This window comes from Rhipicephalus sanguineus, chromosome 4 (assembly GCF_013339695.2).
Source record: "Rhipicephalus sanguineus isolate Rsan-2018 chromosome 4, BIME_Rsan_1.4, whole genome shotgun sequence".
Taxonomy (NCBI): domain Eukaryota; kingdom Metazoa; phylum Arthropoda; class Arachnida; order Ixodida; family Ixodidae; genus Rhipicephalus; species Rhipicephalus sanguineus.
The window spans coordinates 63,447,062-63,468,605 of record NC_051179.1 but is presented as its reverse complement, the minus strand read 5'-3'; the positions used below and the strand labels follow the sequence as shown (position 1 = coordinate 63,468,605).

Here is a 21,544-nt window from a genome sequence, read left to right as displayed (position 1 = left end):
CCCTTAACTGTGGCAGTAAATAACATACAGTAGGTGTTTTTGTTGGCATGTATACTTGTGTGTGCAGTACTAGAAGATAAAACTGCACTAGGGATCACCTAGACACTCATGATTTGTTTGATAGGATGCTCAAAGATAGCAGTTGCCAATTATTAGCTATTCCAAATTGCCATTCCAGGTATGAAGCAGCACCACATTCAACATGGTGAACTTAAGGCGGGGCATGATAGGATGGTGCTACAGTCGTGGTTCGTTACAATGCAGTCACATTTCACCATAGACAGGCAGTTGCATGCACAGAAAAAAAAAAAAAAAAAAACTGGAACAATGTGTCATCCAGCCACAAATTTTATTTTGCAAATGATCCAAAACGAGTCTTTGTCTTCATACATATCTTGGTCGTTTGGGCACAGGGCGAAAGAGCACATTCCACTGTACAGTCGCTTAAAATAAAAAAAAAAGTCTAGTGCAAGGTCTGAACAACAAGTGAACAGCTCCCAAATTGAAGAGAGAGAGATAAAGAAAAAAGATGGGGCAACAAAAATGTGCGTATATCATTCCAAGCTAAAGTAACAAAGAAAGGTAAAACACTTCCCAGTTAAATCCCACAAAACAACGCCTGCTGTGCGAAAGACGTGCAGCATAGTATATACACAAGCGCGTGGTTCTGCAACAACAGTTTTGCACGTGCAGTTCCTAATCGTGTGCATACCGTGGTCCATAGCTTTTCTGTGTACATTTTTCACCAGTGTCCCGTAAGTAAGAGCAGTGCATGCGTATTATGTACACGTTATGTACACATACTTGACAGGTATATTGTGAGTGGCGGTGGCGGTGGTGGTTCCCCCAAAATAAACAAGCCCAGGACAGTTATTAGTACAACGGTGTTCCCTTCCCCCGTGCCGCCAACTAAAGCTCTTGGTCATTTTCCATTAGGGGCTGGGCTGGGCTCTGGGTTGTCCCTCAGAAGACCGAGCCGCTGGGGGGCTCGTTGCTTGGACCCTGCACAGGTTATGTGCAAAGTTAAGTTTCCAGGAGAAGCACATCTATGACGGCCAAAACGTGCGCTCAATTTCGCTTTGTCCCCACACCTGATGTTTATGTTGAAGCAAATTTAAGAGCACCCTTATCTGAATACACGAGATAGCATGCTCAATGTCACAATTTTCTGCAACACCGAGAGGACGCTGAAGAGAAAAACTATTTCGCTGGTATCAGTCAAGTATTCTTCCACTTTAGTAAAACTTTTGTTGGGCCTAGTTGGTACATAGCATTTAAGAAAAGAAGTGTTGCCTTGAGTCTATCCCCCGAGTGCTCGTCTCTTCTATTCTTTGTGGTCAGTCTTGATTTGCGCTGAACTTCTCTTCTTAAATATTCTTCCACAATGCAGAAAACACCACCCTTCCTGTGAGAAGCCACTTGGGGCAAGATTGGAGACCCTTGTTCGGAATAGAACGCAGTAGGCTGTTGCAACGTCACAAAGTGGGCGTTCCGCAAGATATTTGAGAATGGGGGACAGAGAGCAGCCATTCGGCAAGCAGTTAACTTGAAAGAAGTCGACGTGCCTCATTTGTCACCTGCATGGGCCAATATACTACAAAAGGAAGCTTTTTTCACATGCCAGTAACATTTTTATTTAAAAAAAAATGTCTTCTCACGCCTAAACACATTCACAAATAATTGTGCATGCAACTACTGCAATTTATTACCATTAATAAATTATGAATTGAGTGAAATTTAACGCAAGTTCCGAGTGACTAATCTTCGATCGCACCCTGTGAAGCTATGTGTGGTGCAAAGAGGTACGAGGGGTGACGACATTGCCACCTTTAAGTCTCTGCACCAGCTCGCCACAACATTTAAAGGCATATGCTCTGCGCTAGTTGATTTGTATTAATTACCTAAAACAAACTACATTGTACTCTAAATTAGACAGACTGTACAATGCAAGTTTTAAATACTTTCACTGGCCTAAATATAAAAGCTAGCTTGAAATCCACAATGTCTCACTGAAAAACCAGCGGTGAGGTTATGCCTGAAGTTAGGGTATCTTACTTTTTATCAAAGCAGGAGAAAAAAAAAACAGTGACAATAAAGATGTTCAATCAAAAGAGAAAGGTATTTTACAGAAACTATTTCGGGGATAGACTCGAGGCAACACCATAAGTGAGCTTCAACTCAAGCCACTGACAGCTTCTTGCAAGATTTGTACAGACGGGTGTCGTCTGATGCGAAACAAGGGTGTGCATCGAGTCTCCTGAATTTACCGAAAAAAATGTCTCTCCTCTGGCATTGCTTTCAAAAGAGTCACATGCCAAATCTTTTATGTCTTGCCTTCTAATCTAACGTGACAATCACTGCCTGTCATTCAATTAGCCAAAGAAACTCGGATCCCCTCTCAAAACAAAACTGAAACTTGTCAAAAAAAGAGAGAAAAGATTAATATTCTTGCACATTGCCTGTAGACAACACCAGTCTGTAAAGGTTTAACCCTTTCCCTCCCAGAGATGAGTATGGTCGTCATGAGATTTTGTACCAAAATGACCGATGACGATTACTTGTCATCAACGAAAACTGGTCCCGCATGGAACCAATCATAACTACACTCGTCACAGTTGTGTTTCTTGACACTAGATGGCCGCACTTTATGTTGTGCCATATGTGTCTCCGCTTTCATTGTATTGCCATGCGATGAAGCCATTTCCGAACAAATTTTTTGCGCAATTACTGAAACAAAGGAACCCCGCAGAAATTGAAATAATGGTACCGTTTTATTAAGAAAAACAAATCTCACCAAATTTAGCCAAAAAATTTTTACCATAAATTTGGAACAATCTTCTTTTTTTCACGGTAGGGAAAGGGTTAAATGAATGACCGGCCAGTGCACTTGTCTTTGCTCTCTACAATGTCCAACCTGCCCCTGCCCCATCAGAGCCTGCCAGACTACCATAAAATGTTCTTCCTAATCATCGGCACCCACCTGTCGGTCGGGCTTGCCATCACCGCGGTTCCTCAGTGAGTTGGGGCGCAAGTAGTACAGCGCCATGGCCAGCAACATCCACCCTACCATGACCAGAAAGAAGCCAGAGCCACCGGCAGCCTGCTGCATCGCTGGCACTGCGGGAATGAAACACACACAATCTTGGATGTGCGAACGATTCCTGCCGGGACAAGCAGAGATACCAAAAATATCCTTAGTGAGGAATTGCAACCACGTTTAATACCCACTGTGAATGCCACTGTATTTAGCCATGAGCTTACAAGTACATGGCTTGAAACTTGTGCTCACCTCAAAGTTTATTATGTGCAAGTTTAGCACATTCCCTGAAGCAACTTTTTTCATGAACACTGTCTGCCCATTTTAACCCTTTAAGCCCTGGATTTTTTATTTTGGTCGCGGACATTTTTTGTGCTTGTTTTCCTAATAGTTATGACCTCAGAAGACCACAAATGAAAAACTGAGCCAGTGGTGCAAGTATTAATCGATTTACAGGCATGACATCAAATTAGGTCATCAGCGCTCAGCGGTTGTGAAATGAGAGAAAGGGAGTCTTTTTTCCTGCTATTCACTAGAGTACACTAAATGTGAACCACGTCTCATTTTTCATTGCGATATTCATTGAAACGGCTTCGGTACGTGGACCTGAAAATTGCGCTTAGCCGCCTCAGCTGACCCGCCTCGGCGTCACCCATGACTTCGGTCAAGTTTTTTCTTCTTTGTGGCTCCCAGCTCCGCAAGCATGTCACCATTTTGGTGTCAATCACTGTGGGGATCATTGAAGAAGTATTCCCCCAAGAATGGGCAGTTTTGGTTTCATTTTCGAGGTGCTAGCGGAAATGATAGGTGATGGTGTCAATTGACACCGGCAGGGCCGAAAGGGTTAAGAAATAAAATAACTCATCATTAATTGTGCCACGCAAGAAATATGTGGTGTAAATATTTCTACTACAATGTTCTTGAAAAAAGACTTCAGAACTTTATCAAAATGAAGTCCTTCACTAATAAAGTTCACAAAACATGGCTTGTCCACTGCACTTGTCATGCTTGCTGACCACGTTGCAAGTGCCACTAGTGTCTTATAGTCCACAGGCTTATTGTTTATAGAATACAAGAACAAAAGAAATGGCTAGCTATTATCAGCACTCAAGCAAAATTTTCCGTGCAATAGGAAAATAACAAGAACTGTTAATCATAACACCTATATTCTTACAATGTCCTTGCTGAATGCATAAAGTGTTTCTCAATGAAGTCAGTGTTCAATTAATATTAATTATTTATTTATTTAAAGTACCTTGCAGGCCCCTGGAGGCGTTGCGTAAGGGGGGCAATCCAAAAAAAAAGAAATATTACGTTTGAACAGTGTACAAAATGAACGCGTATAAATACTCAAGAAATACATAAGAAGAGAAAAAAATATATTACAGAAACATATGCGGGAACGTAGTGAGCATTGCGTTATACAATAAAGAGATACAAGGAAAAAATACACTTTCAATCACGACAGCGCATATACACAACAAAATGTGGCACATGAAAATACGAGCAATATAAGGAACGAACGCGACATAACTCTGCTACTACAAAAAACATTTAATGTAAATTGCTCACAAATAACAATAAGGCTATGAAAAGGACAATGTAATAGGTATGGTATAAAGCATTATTTTAACAATGTGTGGTAAGTAGATGCTTGAAGTTATCTTGGTTATACCCCTGTCACACTTGAGGTGTTAATGTCATTAGGTTCGAATGTCATTCGGCGCAACGAATGCCATTCGATCCGTGGCGGTGCTACACAGGAAAAAGTAATGTCATTCGTTCATGATATCAATGTCGATAATTCAGAAAAAAAATGGCTGGAAAAGTTGAGGGAGGTAAATGTAGAGTGGCATGAAAGCGAAGTTCTTTATTTTAAAAGGCATGTGGGAAGTCGCATCGCTAGATAAACGCGGATAAAAATTTCATATCGCAGGATATCTGGCCACCATAAGCCAAGACGACGCTTAGCCAGTAGCCACAGCCGATAGAATGGCTGACATGGCAGTACCGCTATTCTAGGCACTGTAGTACCGCTGAACGACGACGCTAAGCTGCAGCAAGTAAAACATTTAGTTGCTTTGTACTTAGCGTTGCAAGGAACGCGCATAAGCCAGAAGAAGAGATTTGACAGAAACTCAGAGCGCTCTGCGTTTGTTCGCTTTCAAAACGCGGTCTCGCACACGTCCATGCGGGAAAACAGCTTTCAACGAAACTGCGCACAATTGTCTTCTCATAGCCTTATGAGAGCAGACATTTCCACCTCGGTCCAGTGCGCTCGTGGAGTTCATTCCATCGCTGCAGATACACATGCACACAGGCGTCTGTTTGTTTACATTATGGCCGACAGTGGCGGCGGCCAGATGCCACTGAAGTGGAGAGTAAAACATTTTGCGACAGCCTTCCGTACACCTGTGCTCAATAAAATCACAGACGCCTTTAAAAAGAAACATTATTGCATGTTCGCGCGAATGCGTGTCGAATTGAGAATACTAAATGACACATTTTAAGTAGTCTCTGGTGTAGAGACTATACATCGGTTCGACTTCGACAGCGAATGTGTTTTTCGAACTCATTCGATTGCTTAAGTCATTCGTTTCTAATGAGATTAAATATCACTGTGTAGCAGCCGCATAATGTCATTAGGTGCGAATGTCATTCCATTCGAATGACATTAAACGTCCAGCGTGACAGGGGTATTACTTATGAAGCTATGTTGTTAGGAAGGGTCATTCCACAGGCGAATGGCTCTTGGAAGAGCGGAATAGTTAAATGAATTAGTCTTCCCGTAAATGTGCATGAAATTAAACTGATTGTACAAATGTTGTGACCTATATTGTGGAGTTTCAAGTTGCAAAAATGATGATGCTGTGTTATAGATGTATTTATGAAACAATGATAGAAGGGCGATATCCTGACGATTATGCAAGGATGAAGTGATAAGTAGAGCTTAATTTGTGTAATGCTTGTGTTATAGTCATAAGAACGTGAAATGAAACGTGCAGCCCTATTTTGTACGGATTCGAGTTTTTCGATTAGATATTTCTGATGGGGAGACCAAATGGATGCTGTGTACTCAAGCTGAGGTTGTACAAATGTTAGGTAAGCTAGTTTACGAATATCGTTAGTAGAATGATGTAACTTACGGCGTATGTAGCCCAATGATCTCGAAGCATTTGCGCAAATGTATTCGATGTGAGTTGACCATGAAAAGGTAGAAGTTAGATAAACACAGAGATATTTATATTGTGTGTCATGCAATTACCGACTTTAATTAAAGGGGTCATGAACCACTTTTCCAAGTAATGATCTAATGGCCTCAGTATCGGAGTGTACTGCCTCCCGAATCGATTGCCGCAAAAATTTCTCGAATCCGTCAAGAATCAGCGGAGTTACGGGGGTTTGGCGCACGCTCCCAGCGCTTTCTCTCTTTTCTCGTGCCGACGAGTGCACTCGGAAGCTAGACAGGGAGGGATGGCATGGGGGAAAGAAGTTACGCCAGCGCGCGTCATGAACGCGATCGCTCTCCCGCTGGATTCGCTTGCGCGAGTGCGGCTACCGTGTACTGAGGAGTGCGGCGCGGCAAGTGGCGGCACCCCGCGGCAAGAAGCGCCTCTGATCCGAACGCCGCTCTCGATTTACGTCGGCTATCGGCCAATAAGCATGCTATGTCTCTTGCGCCGTACAGCGGACAGACGCCCCGCCCACCGGCGAGAGTGAGAACCGGCCTCTGTTGAAAAGAGGGTGCCTGGGAATGGCAACTTCGCGCTCCGCTTGTGGCCATTACGCGGCGCGCCACGACTGTACTATTTGGCAGGCAGCAGTTCATAGCCGTGGTCAGCTTTCCGCAGGATGTGTTTTTTCAATCAGCCCAAGGGGGCCTTCATGACCCCTTTACCGGCACTTTCTATAGATTTCATAACAAGTTACGACCAGGCTTTTATGTAGGATATTGATCTGATGGTTTTCAGAAAACTGCACAGGTTCTTTTTGGCATGTACATACTGTCTTAAGCAGTGCACAAACCGAATGCTAGGTGCCACCACAAGTATCTCTGTTTTGAGTCGCATAACAGGCCACAACACAGAGAGATGCGCATGGCAGCCTGCATCCCTACGTGCTACAAAAGGACCAAGGACCTTATACATAGCACTGATACACCACCTTGGCTTTTGGATGTGCTCAAAAAATCATTACTTTATGCATGGCCACCCTTCTCTGCCACCACATTGCACAATGAAAGACAGTTAAAAGACCTCAACAGAAAGCAACCGAGTCAGGTTCCTGTAGCACACTAGCCATCATGTTATGCTGCTGCAGATTATTGTAACAGATACCGCCAGCACTTTACCAATTTTGTCGGGTAACTATAATCTGTGGCAGATAATAATTTTAAATTCTGCCTTGCTTCTGGACAAAGAGTGTTAGAAAGGGTGTAAGATCTTGACACAATGGCGGGAGACTGTATTTGCTTTTTTTTTGGGAGCAAATGGGAGGACTATGGTATAGAATTGTTTTAAAGTCTCTTGCAAAAGGCGACAAAAAAAAAAAAAGATCGAGGCTACTTACTGTCTTGTAGGCATTCAGTCCGTGCAGGCGGACTGAGAGCTCCGCAGCTGCAAAACGAAGAAATAACGAGTCAGTCGAAGCAGGTTCCAAACAAATAATACAATAATTAGCATGACATGAGTATCAAGGTAGAGACAGTTTGTGTCTGCGTATCCGAACAGAAACTACAGAGGATAAGCGTACACAGATAAATGCCACTTGAAAAAGAGTGCCGACATTGATAGGGTCATCCACAAGGAAGCTTCAAAAACTGACACGTTTTTGATGGATGAACCTGGCTTTGACAGGCATGGATCAGGCATGATAGACAAGACAAGCTGTGCGATGTTGACACTACTAAGGTGTTACAGCCATCCCTTTTCTGTAATGAGGCAACTTAGTGAAGAAGATGCGTCTTGTTTACTACATTACTCGTCTGCAAGCACTCTCATCAACTTTGGATGTTTCAACAAAACATGATACTGCTATAAAAAGAAAAGCATCGCACAAAAAGTGATAACGAGGTTTACTTTCGCACTTGGCTTCTTTGATAATCAACACTCAGAAAATATGAGGAATGACACCTTGCTCTCAGATAGCATGCAAGGCAACCACTGCACTGCAGCACACGCAGTGCCCTGGCAGTGACTAGGCATCTCACGAAGCTGGCATCAGGAGGACTGCCACCAGCAGTGCCATAAACATTGCATCGTGCTCGAGACCAGGATTGATAGAAAACATAGAAAACCATCCGCATTTGTCAACACCCACTAAAAGGATGCAATGTTTTTAACTAAACGTCGACATTTCCTGCCCATTCCACTTAGACGATGTATGTAGCATAGTGTGGAATGCGTACAGCCAATTAGCAGGAATGCTAATGTGGTGTGTTGAATGGTCATCTGCGGAATGCCAAACACGCCTATAACGAGGTCACTGGGGATCTGCTTGGCTAGGTTGTTCTGGTGGCCAAATGAACTGCGCGTTGCACGTGTGGAGACCTTCAAAACCCATGAGCACGAGCTATGCATGCAACATTGCTGCAGCATTGCTGCAACAGCACACCTTTAGTGCCCGTATAATTGCTATTGCAATAAAATGAAGCCGACGTTACGGCTTTACATCAACGCCTTTGCAACATGAGGTGCGATCGCTCACCAATGAGATGAGTCGCTGCATGGCGGCATCATGGCTGAAGATGCACTCGCATGGATCGAATCCGTCGTCCATGCTTGCAGATACCTTAGCGGCACTTGCGTCTAGGAGGAACTCTGGTTTGGTGCAACCTGCAACCTGCTACCTGAAAAGAGAACAAACGCCGTTTCTGAGAACAGTACCTTATCTTGTGACTTAGGCTGGGAGCAGTATACAACATTTACACATTCAAAGCAAACACGCATACACAAGAAAGATCATCGATGCTAAACTTAGCATTGTGTATCAAGGGCGTAGCCAGAAGTTTTTTCATGGGGGGGGTTCAACCTTAGTTTATATGTATATCGTGCATGCATTTGTATGTATGCGTGTATATACAAAGATTCAAAATTTTAAAATTGTGGGGGGAGGGGATTTGAACCTTCCCTGGCTACACCAGTGTAGTGTATGTTACATATGCATTTACTATATGTGTAATATGGCGCTAGTACGAACAATTTACAATAAGCGCAATACTAACAATCAACTAAAGTTCAAACTGATGTCTAAGAAATATTTTGCTTACACTACGTTCACATGTGGACTCTTTACAGAACAGGAGTCAATAGCTGCAAAGCTACAAATACCACTACCTCATAATATGAGAAGCGAGTCAATGCACTTATACTTACACTGCCCCAATGAGTGAACAGGGTGAGTTATTCAAATAATATACAGTTAAGAATGCAAACATAATGCCTTGCAATAAGATGTATTCGTATTAAAAAAAGGAAAGCAGTTTTTCTGATTTGTCACATCCTTTGCAACAAACATTCTCAATGAGGCTTAAAATTTACTGATGGGCTAGTTGGTGAGCCATGATTCTCGAATAGGCAGCGCACAAAAGGGCAACGAACACGTACACAAAAAAAGACGCAAACACAGCGCTTGTGTTTGCGTCTTTTTTGTGTACGTGTTCGTTGCCCTTTTGTGCGCTGCCTATTCGAGAATCAATGAGGCTGCCTATCAAGAGAATCTCGCTTCTAAGGGCAACGGCAGCCTTTTACAAGAACATTTAACATACATGGCATATTTTGCTTACAGAATTCTTTAAAAATAAATTGCATTTCACACTTGACTTGACATCTGCTGTGCCCAATGCTGTTCGTATTCTAGTGAATGTTCAGTTGAGTTAACTTTCAGTTAAGTGAACTATTTCTTTGGGTCCCTTAAGTTCCCTCAAGTGAGAGTTCACTGAGCATCACAAGCATTCTCCAAAATGGAAGGGGGGGAGGGGGGGGGACGTATGCCCTTCACTTGGCAGCATCACTATTTTTTTGCATTATGTGCTGTGTACATGTGGTCCTCTCCATGCCTCCTTTTTTGCACTGTTTTCTATGATGGAATTGAAACTCATCTGCTCAGAGCACCAAAGAGTCCTCTGTTTCAATGCGTACAAACTGCCACTTTTCAATGTTTACTGGTGCCATATGTCTGCAAAGGACAACAAAGCAAAATCTGAGCCAGCAGCAAGCACCCAGTTGTGGTTTCATTATCACAAGGCAAGTGACCCAAGCATCTGCACCCTATAATGAGTAACAAGGGGCAGTGAGACGTTCTCTTCCACCTATTTCCATACTCGGTACTTTTCATCTCACTAACTCATAAGCTTCCTACTTTACAGCTTCGAGCAAATGCAGTTTAGGGCTGTACAACATTGAACATCAAGGGGTTAGTTTGCAATGCGGCATGCCATAAACGTTTAAAACAGCAATATTATTGCAAAGTGTTACTGTTTCTACAAAATCAGTGAGTAGAGATCAAAGGGGTTGAACTGAGCTATCACACACAAACATAAGGTTGCACTGAACTAGCTGTAAACTAAATCCTGAGAGCTAGTTGTTAAAAACATGGTTTAAGCAGGTGACATTACTAGAGTTAATTACGAGGGCAAACAAGTTATCTGCATTCCATTAAGAAATGCATGCAACGCGTTTCCATGAAAAAATAAAGGTCATAAATATGTCCATCTTCAATCCAGGTGCTTTTTAAGTTTACACATCTGTCAAGACGTCAAAATTCTCAACAGAAACGGGCTGTGTGCACTGAATGTTGTCAACTGTCACAGACACCCACACAGAACCTTGGTGACAGGAGTTTGTATTCTCCGACATAAAGTACCGCATAAATTCAAAGGCACTCATTTTTGACAAGCAACTTGTTTTCCCAGACAGTGCACCGAACCTTCATGAAGGTTATCGGACACGCCTGTCTGACCTGAAAGTAAAAATAATTGCTCCAGACTGCTTCCGTTTCGTGCGAGACAGAACTGGGTTAGAGTTAATCTTTTCATCACTGCTACAGCAGGATCAACGTAGCACGGTCTAACCTACACAGATATGACAGTGGAAGCAGAGACCTTGTACTCAAAGCGCATAAAAGACCCTTCTTAACAAAAGTTACCAAGACGACTGAAGTACAGATAATTTTTAACTAACCACTGTATCTGAAGCCTTGCAACCTCTGCTCATTATAAATGCCAACTGCCATCAAATTTCAAACAACACAAAAAGCCTGTTTTCAGGCAGTACAGGAAAGAGTGCTTTCTGTGCAAAGTTAGTGTTTCAAATATGAATGGATGCACGTCTCCGCAGAAAATGTGCCCATGGCACATTAAAGGTCTCCAAGGTTGCAGTATTGCGTTTGTGCCACGTCTGCTAACCACGAAGAAATTGCATTGTCTGCCCAGAAGGTCCCTAAAGGCCATTAATCAAGAACTGACAATAACCTGTCCTGCAGCTTCAGTAAGATCGCTCGACGGGATATAGACTATTTTCAGATGCGCTTAGTTGCTGCCAACTTGGGCTTAATGTTAACGTTGCCATTTTGTATCGGTGAACAGTAATTGAACAATACTATAGTAGGCTCGTACCCTTGAAACTGCTGTATGGATGTGTCCAATGTTTTACAACCTGTTTAATTTGATGTCACGACACACAACACTGGAAAATCATTTGCGTAATAGACCAAAATGGCGGCACCCATGAATAAATAATGAAATCTAGTTGGCCTTTCATCCTAACCCAAGTGATTTCACAGAAATGTGCAGGAAATCTTGCATTTAAAAAAATTTCCTTATTTACTAAACATAATGTGTGTTTTTATAAAAGCTACGTCCATGATTTAATCCCTGCATTCAATGGAAACATATATAGCGTTGCATAAGCAGCTATAGTTTTCTCAAAACAAATAAAAGTCTAAGACTGTGTTCTCTACGCTCACTGCAGTGAAAAGTACAAAATATCATGCATTAGTGGAGTTCCCAGAGCTAGAAATTTTAAGTGCAATGAGCTGAATCATATGACTCATCATTGCTTGTAAGTAACATTCACCCTAAATAATAATTTCCGGGGTTTTACATGCAAAAACCACCATGATTGTGAGGCACGTCATAGTGGAAAGCGCCGGAAATTTAGACTATGTGGTGTTCTTTAACGTGGACTGACATCGCACAGTACATGCGCTTCTAGCATTTGCCTCCATCAAAATGCAACCGCCGTAGCTGGGATTGAACCCGTGACAACATTTCGAAGCTGCTCTTTTCAATGAAGCCGGAACCATCAAAGAAGAAAGATCAGTCACACACAATGGCTAGGTAACAGGATTAAAGGGGCATAGACATAACATTTCAAGCTTGAGATGTGCCGTTCATTCGATTGCTGGTTATGCATGTCTTTTTGGCCACTTTTTAATGGTATCTGTCAACTGGAAGTTACTTTATTTTGAGGGCAAACAGTGTACGAAAGTTCAACAGGGCATTCAGCACCTTCCGACATTGACATTACTGTGACATGTTCGGTGTGACCCATACCGTCCTGATGATGCGCTAGTAACGATGTCGATGGTCTGAGAGTTCTTATTGTGGTGGCATCTGGCGCAGACGCCTAGAAACGCTCTCACTCTTAGTGGCTCCTCCTCACTCCTGATCTTCGTTGCGCAGCTTCGAAAGATTTGTCTTGTGCTTGTCAATCAGCATGTTGGGGAACTGCTGTGAGCTGCAGTTGTGTTCTTTACAGCACGGAAATAGTGTCATTTCATTACGCGTACGATACACGCCAACATGACCACAAGCTATCAAAGTAGAGCTAGTAAAGAAAAGTAGAGTATAGAGAAATATCATTCCCAATAAGTAATACGCAAAGAGCGTTAATAGAAATTTTAGTCCGTCCATAGACTTCCTTGTGTTAGCGTAACACTGGATTACCATAGTAAACGTGAAGAGGCCAGATAGATGGGGCCATCTGGTGGTGCAAAGAAGAATCTGGCAAGCACAGAATTGTTATTGTAGAAACCTAACGTGTTCTACCTCCCGGCTGGCGTACATTCGCAGCAGCGGCATAATTCCAAATGTGTTGCCTTGTTAAACTTTTTGTCGTCCCGGACACTCGGCAAAAGAAATGTATGCATCATTGTGGTTGTCGAAAGCATCACAAGGTGTCAATATCATCAACCGATAACCCAACATTTCATAAACCCCTTTGCGTTACTAGAATGCCGTATACGCTAAAATTCTCTAATATAGCTATTTGCAACATACCAGCGAGCATGGCCCAAGCATGCGTCCCAAGGCACTTCTTCGCTGCTGCTTGGAAATCGCCCATTTCTGAATCGCTGCTTAGCAAAGGGTCAATGCAAAAATAAGTCGCGACGATGTGAATTGGGGTGATTCGCAATGCCAGAATATGTCTTCAATATTTAACACTGTTGACAATGACGACGGCGATGCTGGTGTCAACGACATGACAGCACATGTGTGCCTAGCAGACGAAATGTCAGCTGAACTTCATGTCACTTCCTTCTGTGGCCACGTGATCAGCTGGGGCACGGTCTGCAGGGTGACAACGAGGCAGCGCTGCCAGAGCTACAAACAGGCGGGCTTGCCACTAATTTTGAATTGCAGTCGATACTGGTCATATTAACTAACATAACAGATAGTTATTCATACCACCGTTGCATTTTGAGTTGCGAATCACTACTAGGGGGTCGATAGCTACATGTGGATGCAAAAATATTGACGTGTGTAAACTTGATGTCACTGCTCCTTTAAGGTTTGTACAGTTGCCCTTTGTAAACTATCAGATGAAATTTTCAGACTATCATGTCTTACTGAGAAAACCTTTTTTTTTTTACAGTTATGCAAAAAAGACAAACTAACAACAGCATGTCTGAAAAAGTAATGAATGCACCAAGTAACCATGACAGCCGTTTCTACTAGACACGAAAATAGGCTTAAAACCTTCACTGTATTGCTCGTCCTTACCAAACTGTCCCCAAACCATTTTGGTTGAGCCTAGCTCGTCTGCTTGACGGAAAGGCTTTTCGTCATTGTTAGAGTGATAAAACCATTCTCAGAATGCTGAAAATTTGACAGCATTCTGATTTTTGCATTGTTTGGAATTATTATTCCAAAATTGTTTGGAAAATTATTAAAAGGTAGGTGGCATTTTTTTATGAGTAATAAACAATGAACTCCATTAAGGTGATATGACTTTGCAGCTATTTCAATTTTTTTTATTAACAGCAAAACCTTGCTTTTTAGAAAAAAAATTCGATACCAACAGTAAAAAAAATAACCATTTGAAGGAAAAAACTTCTTAAAACATTAAAACAGTTGAGGGGTTATTTAAGGAACACTTATAAATAAACAACTGCCAATTCTGTTTGACATTAAAATGCGAGCAATAAACTGTACGTTAGGAAAGGAAGTGTAGACGTGGCATCCACATATTTTCTATACAGGGTTGAGAAAACACAGACGTAGACACTGCCGCCTTCACTGACGCAGACTGCTTGATGACTGAGTGCTCACTTATTGGAATGCTGCCCTCTCTCCACAGCACCTTTCAGCCGACACAGATACTCTCACAAGCGCTGCTGTATAGGATGAATCATGGTCGTACTACTCAAACGAAATGCACTCATACACTCGCATGCTTCAGCTGCATATGAAATCAGCGGTACAAAAAGTGCTGTTGTCAAACTTGTACCAAAGTAGATGCATGCATGCTGCCTGCTAAAAGGTCATGTGCATAAGCACAAGGATTGTTCATGACTGCAGGCACTGGGCACAGCTGAAAATCTGAAGACAGTGCGTTTAGCTTCATCATCTACGCAGCAGCTGTTCTGTAGAAAGCTGCGACACGGCACACTCGGGAATAATGTTTGTACTTGTGGGCTGAACAAAGGCGCACACGTACATGGTAGCAGCCACTGGTGACGTAGAGCATGTTGCGTCACTGCAACGTCTCTGCAGTGGATATGGACATGTTCTCATGCACAGGGACTGAAATTTTCTATTTTTTAACATGGAAAGACCACGTAATTGATTTAGGCCGATGACTACAAGCCAACACAGTACTGCGAAAAGTTCACAGAACTTGCAACCTATTCTTGACGAACGAGAAAAAGTCGCATTCAGTACTCTTTCATTCTCAAGATTACTGAACTAGGATGGCTCTGGTTAGCTGCTGCCATGAATTTCCTTTGACGAAACAATTCCAGGATGCTTTTTGGCAGTCCATTCAGAGTTGCTGGCTTAAGCACAGTACTTCGTATCGCATCCAAGCTTATGAACGGGACATATATATCGTGTGTGTGTGTGCCGGATATAACGAAAATGAGCATAAAATGTTTCCACTGATACTGGTCTGTCATGAATTTGGGGCTTACAATGATTATCACTTCATTTTAACACAAGTTCATTAACTTAAGCCGGCTAGTTGCTAGGCGCAAAGGTTTAACGACTGCAAGGACCTGTCCACTGGCGAAGCGATATCGTAGCGAAACATCGCCAGACAAGTACCGAAAGACTGTCGGCAACAGCTGATCAGTTAACTAATGAATTAAAGTTTTGCGTCGGACAATAAAGAGGGCGCAGCCAAGCACCCGCTTAAAGCCATAATTGTGTAATTCATTGACCGGTCGCAAGATCCGCATTAACAGTGTGCTTGCTGCGCGCAACTTATTCCAACACGACGCAGCGTACATTTTGTTTGTTTTTCCCCCGAACCGGAAACGTCTTATAGAACAATTGCTATCAGTTTCGTTTCGTGGTTGAATGAAAAAAAAAAAAGCAGTACTAGTAAGTAAATGTCATAGTGACGGAACAATCGAAACAGAAAACGAGGTTTCACTCGGATAACGTGCGCAATAAGCAGTAACGCGTTCCCCTTCAAGACGAGGAGCATATGTTTCCGGGGATGCGAATGCTGTTTTGCTAAGAAAACAAGCGGAAGGTCGCGACATTCCGCACACATCAACAACAAAACCTCGCACAGTCGTTGACGCTGGTGAAGGCAGAACCGGCTTCGCTTCTATCCGGGCGTTTGATTTTACGAACCGAAACGAAATCCTGTCGCCACTTACTTGGAGAGACGTTTTCGTGCGGGTCCTGAGAGCTGTCGAGCCTGCTGCTTCCTGACGAATAAAGCTAGCCCACCTCGGAATGCGCGCGTACACTCTGCAGCTAAGCTGACGTAGCGCTCAGAGCCTCAAACACCTGTCGGCTTGTGCACTCAGCTGCTTTGAGGCGACGGCGCTTATACTTTGCTTGTTTTTTCAAACTCTGCTTTTCTCTCCGCAACCGGGCGTGCTCCTCACTCTTTTTCGTCGTGCGTTTAACCGCTCCCCATTCGTTCCTGGGGTCGTCTACGTTCCTACGTGCTACGCCTACGGCACTCGATTGAACTAATGCAACTCCCTAGGCTAGCGAAACTTGCCGTACACGCAGGAGAACCTTTCACATACGCCAAAATCGCGCAAAAGAAGTGGTTACGACGCACAACGTGCAGTAAAAGATGCGCTGTCCATGCGCGTTATGTTTCTTATCTCGTCTGCAACATCAGCGCGAAACTTTATCAATGGATTACGTAGAGTGACACGGGAAGCGGTGTCGTGTCACTGAAATTCTGTCACCGCGCAGTCGCGAGACGACAACCAGTTTCCGCGAGAAGCTCTCACGATAACGAGTAAACCACGATCCTAAACCGCACTGCACGGTTGGGTCGTCAAGCTGTCGAAGCTGGTTGCAATCACGCGCTCGCCCAACTGTGACGGTCCTTTTCATTGGTTTCGCAATGGCCTCTCGGGTCGTCCCGACAAGGAACAGCCAGCGGTGGCTACCAACAAGGCTCTTCTAATACAGCCACACACAACCACCACGGGCCGTGCCCTTCATTCCTCGTTATAAACTGACGGCCTTGAGACAAGGCGTTTCAGTGAGCGTAATCGGTAGGACTCGCGCATCCAGTCAGCTCCAAGAAAACGACAAATGTCTGCGAACCAGTGGGCCGAGAACTGGGTCACTGTAGCCGGAGAATACACACGGGAAAAGGTTTAGAAAAGAACACGACGATCGGGAAGGAGGTACGTACCGGTAGCAATAGCTTGCGGCGGGGTGGCAATTGGTATCAATGTTTATAAACACATGCTTGGACGGCAGACGGGCGGTTATCACCCACTCATTTTAACACACGTCAGCTGGGAACACAGCAACGGAAACCAGCGTTGCCAGATTGGAAAGGGGCTTCGACACCAACCCCAGAACAAAATTTCACCAGATTTCACCAACACTACAAAATGGCGACTATAACGTCATTTTATTCTTTTTAGCGCTTTACTTTGCAAAAGCCCTGCCCCATAGAAAAAGTGATTTGATTATTTCTGCACTTTTTTTTTGGGGGGGGGGGTATTCAATCATACTTTATGTATGTTCGTGCGTGCCTTTGTATGTGTGCGTATATATACGCAAGCAAAATTGACAATTTCAGGAGAGTTGAATCCCCCCCCCCCGGCTACCTCCTGGTGCCTATGCCTGTCTACTTGTCATTCGCCGTCCCGTCTTGGATGCGCTATGCCTTTGGAAGCTATAAATTGCAAGCGAGCCCGCCGTGCAACCCATAACAGTTGCGTTTGTTGTTAGTCATGCATGTAAGCGTGTACAAAAATGACCCCTCAATGCTCCAACATATCGTTACTTCGGGGTTTTTCGTCCATGCTGAAGAGTGTATATTGGAAAAATATTTGGTATTTCGAACAGACACTATTCGATTCGAATGCCAAATCGAATATAACACTATTCGATTATTTATTCGAAATCTTCGAATATATATTCGCACACGTCTCCTGGAAACAGGCAAGGAGGTTCTTGGGTGGCCCACCCAAGGATGTTAAAAAAGATGCTGGAGTGGAAAAGCCGAACGATAAAACTCAGCTAAGAAAAAGTAGTAAGTCAGCTGTCACAGCTGCCACGGTGTAAGGTATCTCTACACATATCTTACACCGTGCGCTTAGATCTCGTTTTCTCTTCATATGATGAAGCCAGTGTCCACAACCGACTTCAGTTATTTAGCCCTGTTTACTGCTTTTATCCACTTAGCGAGTGTTAAGGGCCCAAAAACTATAAAGAAAACAAGAGGTAAAGACAAGGTTGGTTTTGAACGCGGACTTCGATAGCTAATTGTTCCGGACAGATACTTCCCAACGTGCCTCTGTGTTACTGGCTTCCTATCAAAGCCTTGGCGAGCTTTACATACTCATTCGGATATTACTTTCCTCGTAACCGACCTATGACTAACCTAGCATTTACGTCACCAGAACAAGGGCATTTTCTAATCGGACATCAGACATACGAGAAGGTTTTCAGGTAAGGTATGTCCAAACGCTGGCTTCACATTTGCTCCTACGAAGTTTCGATTGCTTCCACTCTAGAATTTTTTAACCTCCTTAGAGCCCGTCCCCTTCTAGAGCCATAAAGGTAGATATGCATAAACAAGGAGAAGGAGAAAATAGACTTTATTACTAAAGACAAGAGGAACGAGCGGTGCGGCGTCCAGCAGGCCCGCGAACTGTCCCGCAACCTTCGCCACATAATCGGCCTGCTCGGCCGGCTTTGGTTTGAAGGTTTGTAGATTTGAGTGCAGCAAGAAACTGGCACTACTCGTGGGATGTGGATGAAGGACCAATAAGTTGTCGGCAACAACGCGGTGTAAATAAGAATAATTGTAGTGACAAGCCATATTCCTCAAGATTTTTCACCACTTTTCACCAGATTTTGTCTGGTGTAGCCGTTCTGGCACCTCAACACCAGCAGCTCCCAATTTTCACCAGATTTTCCCAATCTGGTGCCGAATTTCACCATCTGGCAACGCTGACGGAAACGCCTGGGATTGGAGAGCGAGTGTAGCTGTTTTCCGGCGAAACTTCCTTACATTTCGCACGCAGATGGCAGCACGCGTACAGTGGCATTGACAGAGGCTTTGGATAGATCTACGATTGTGGCTGTGGCCCGATTCTGCCTTGACTCGTATGTTTGCTCTACCAGCCACTACAGCCACACACATACCGGGAACTTCAAATATCAGACGCGGCACGAGCACGGTCCCCTTACCCTTTCTTCTTTATCTCTCAAATACTGCCTCAAACCAAGATTAAATGTCTCATTGAAAGTCTGTGTAGCGTGTGTCCTCGTGGTCTCACGTCACATCCGTGAATTTTTTTTGGTGACGTTGTCGTCCGCAGTCGCCATTGTCCGTCGCAGCTGTTCACCTAATGGGAAAGGATATCTAGCTCGCAAATCAAAGGTAAGGTGGCTAGAATGGGGAGGTGTGCTGAGCGCCGCGCGTTTCCCTTGCCCGAGAGGGTCCCTCTGCGCGCCGATGCCACCAGGGGCGCTGCTGCAGGGGGCGCGGGTTCTTAATCTATAAACTTAATCTATAAACTTAATCTATAAAGGCAGGGGAGAAAAGGATAACATTCGCTCGTATAGACCGCTAACCATTACATCGGTGCTATACAGGTTGGCGATGCAGGCAGTAAAATTAAAAATAGAAGCGTGGGTAGAACAAAATGATATTTGGGAGAACTTCAGAATGGATTTCGAATCGACAGGCGGTTAGACGATAATCTGTTTGTTCTTACCCAGTGTATAGAAATATCGAAAATAGAAAACAGGCCCTTATACGTAGCTTATCTAGATATTACCGGGGCGTATGACAACGTTAATCAGGAAATTTTGTGGGATATACTGAAAGAAGTGGGCATAGGTGACGACTGTATACAGCTTTTGAGGGAAATATACCGAGAAAATACAGTTTGTATAGAATGGGAAGGAATAAGTAGCAAGGACAGCGTTGAAATCAGCAAGGGGCTGAGACAGGGATGTCCTTTGTCCCCGCTGTTATTCATGCTGTAAACGATTGCTAGATCAACCTCTCCGAAGGATGGGCTTAAGTTTATCCCTTCCGGTGATTCTTTCCTTTGGTGCAACTGAAATGGGCTTTAGCCACAGGAACGTTTGCGCAGCCGTGTGCGAGTTTTACGGGAAACAAAAAGAATAGAATGTTAAGTTTATGCACCATTTCACTGTTTCAACCTATTCAAATGTTTTTTTTTTTTTTTTTTAACATCTGGATTGTACCAGTGAATCTAATTTTTTAAAACATTCATTCCTAAACTTATTCGTATTGTAAAACAATTTAATTTCTAAAATAAGGTACCGCCTGTTTCATGGCCGATCCCCGTGGTGGGTTGCGCCAAGTAACTGAGGACCAACCAACCAACCAAACATGGTGAGGATGGAAAAGCGCTAGAAGGTAGCAACATGGATTTAATTTGTCACACAAACAGGTCGGCACGATGGTTGAGCAGAAGCTTCCAGGTCTATTTTATGCTGATGATATTGTCTTATTTGCGGACAGTCAAGATGATATACAGCGACTGGCAGATATATGCGGAAGGGAATGTGAGGCTTTAGGACTAGGATTTAGTGCAACAAAATGTGGATTGATGGTATTCAATGATCACGAAGACCATGCGGTCTTTATACAGGGCTAAAAAATACCGAGGGTAAGCGAGAACAAGTACCTCGGAGTATGGGTAAATGAGGGGGATAGATATATGGAGGTACAAGAGAAAGCATCGGTAGCAAAGGGAAAGAGGAATGCTGCAATTATGAAGCACAGAGCTTTATGGGGGTACAATAGGTACGAGGTGCTTCGAGGGCTGTGGAAGGGTGTGATGGTCCCGGGGCTTACATTTGGGAACTCAGTGGTGTGCATGAAGTCAGAGGTACAATCAGGAATGGATGTAAATCAAAGGACGGTGGGCCGCCTCGCGTTGGGCGCTCACGGAAGACGACAAATGAGGCTGTAAAGGGTGATATGGGATGGACAGGCTTTGAAGTGCGGGAAGCTCAGAGCAAAATGAGATTCGAAGAGAGGCTGAGGAAAATGAAGAAGAGTAGATGGGCAGAGAAGGTTTTCAGGTATTTGTATAGAAAAAGCGTTGACACGCAGTGGAGAAAAAGAACTAGGAGGCTCACCAGTAAATATACGGCTAGCAGTGCGGGCGATATGGCAACAAGGAGCATTAAGCGGAAGGTCAGAGAGGCGGAGAGGACTTATTGGATGGCAGCGATGGAAAAGAAGCCGGCTCTGAGTAACTACCGAAAGGGAAAAAACGAAATAAGGAGGGAAAGGTTTTATGAAATTCAAGGGGAAGCGCTTTACTGTTTGAAGCAAGGTCGGGCTGCCTTAGAACGCGTAGTTATAAAGCGAGATTCAGTAACGAGAAGAACAATGTGCATGCTGCGGGGAACTAACGAAACGATGGAACATGTACTGATTGAATGTGGCGATATTCACCCAGGTATACGTGTGGGCACGAGTCTACATGAAGCCTTGGGTTTTAGGGACAACAATGGAAAGCCGAACACGTCCGCGATAGAAATAAGTAAGAGACGGTTAGAGTATTGGTGGCAGAAAAGTA

The 21,544-nt window shown here is 43.7% G+C and overlaps 1 protein-coding gene across 1 annotated transcript; it reads right to left on the bottom strand.

Annotated features, from left to right (window-relative positions):
* Positions 1-332: 332 nt before the first annotated feature.
* LOC119390111 (small integral membrane protein 14-like) lies at positions 333-16,836 on the bottom strand. Its single transcript, XM_049414663.1, is given in 6 exon segments — positions 333-1,002; positions 2,981-3,117; positions 7,607-7,623; positions 7,625-7,653; positions 8,744-8,881; positions 16,814-16,836. Coding segments are annotated over 5 exon segments (294 nt in total). The 5' UTR covers positions 8,816-8,881; positions 16,814-16,836; the 3' UTR covers positions 333-963.
* Positions 16,837-21,544: the final 4,708 nt, after the last annotated feature.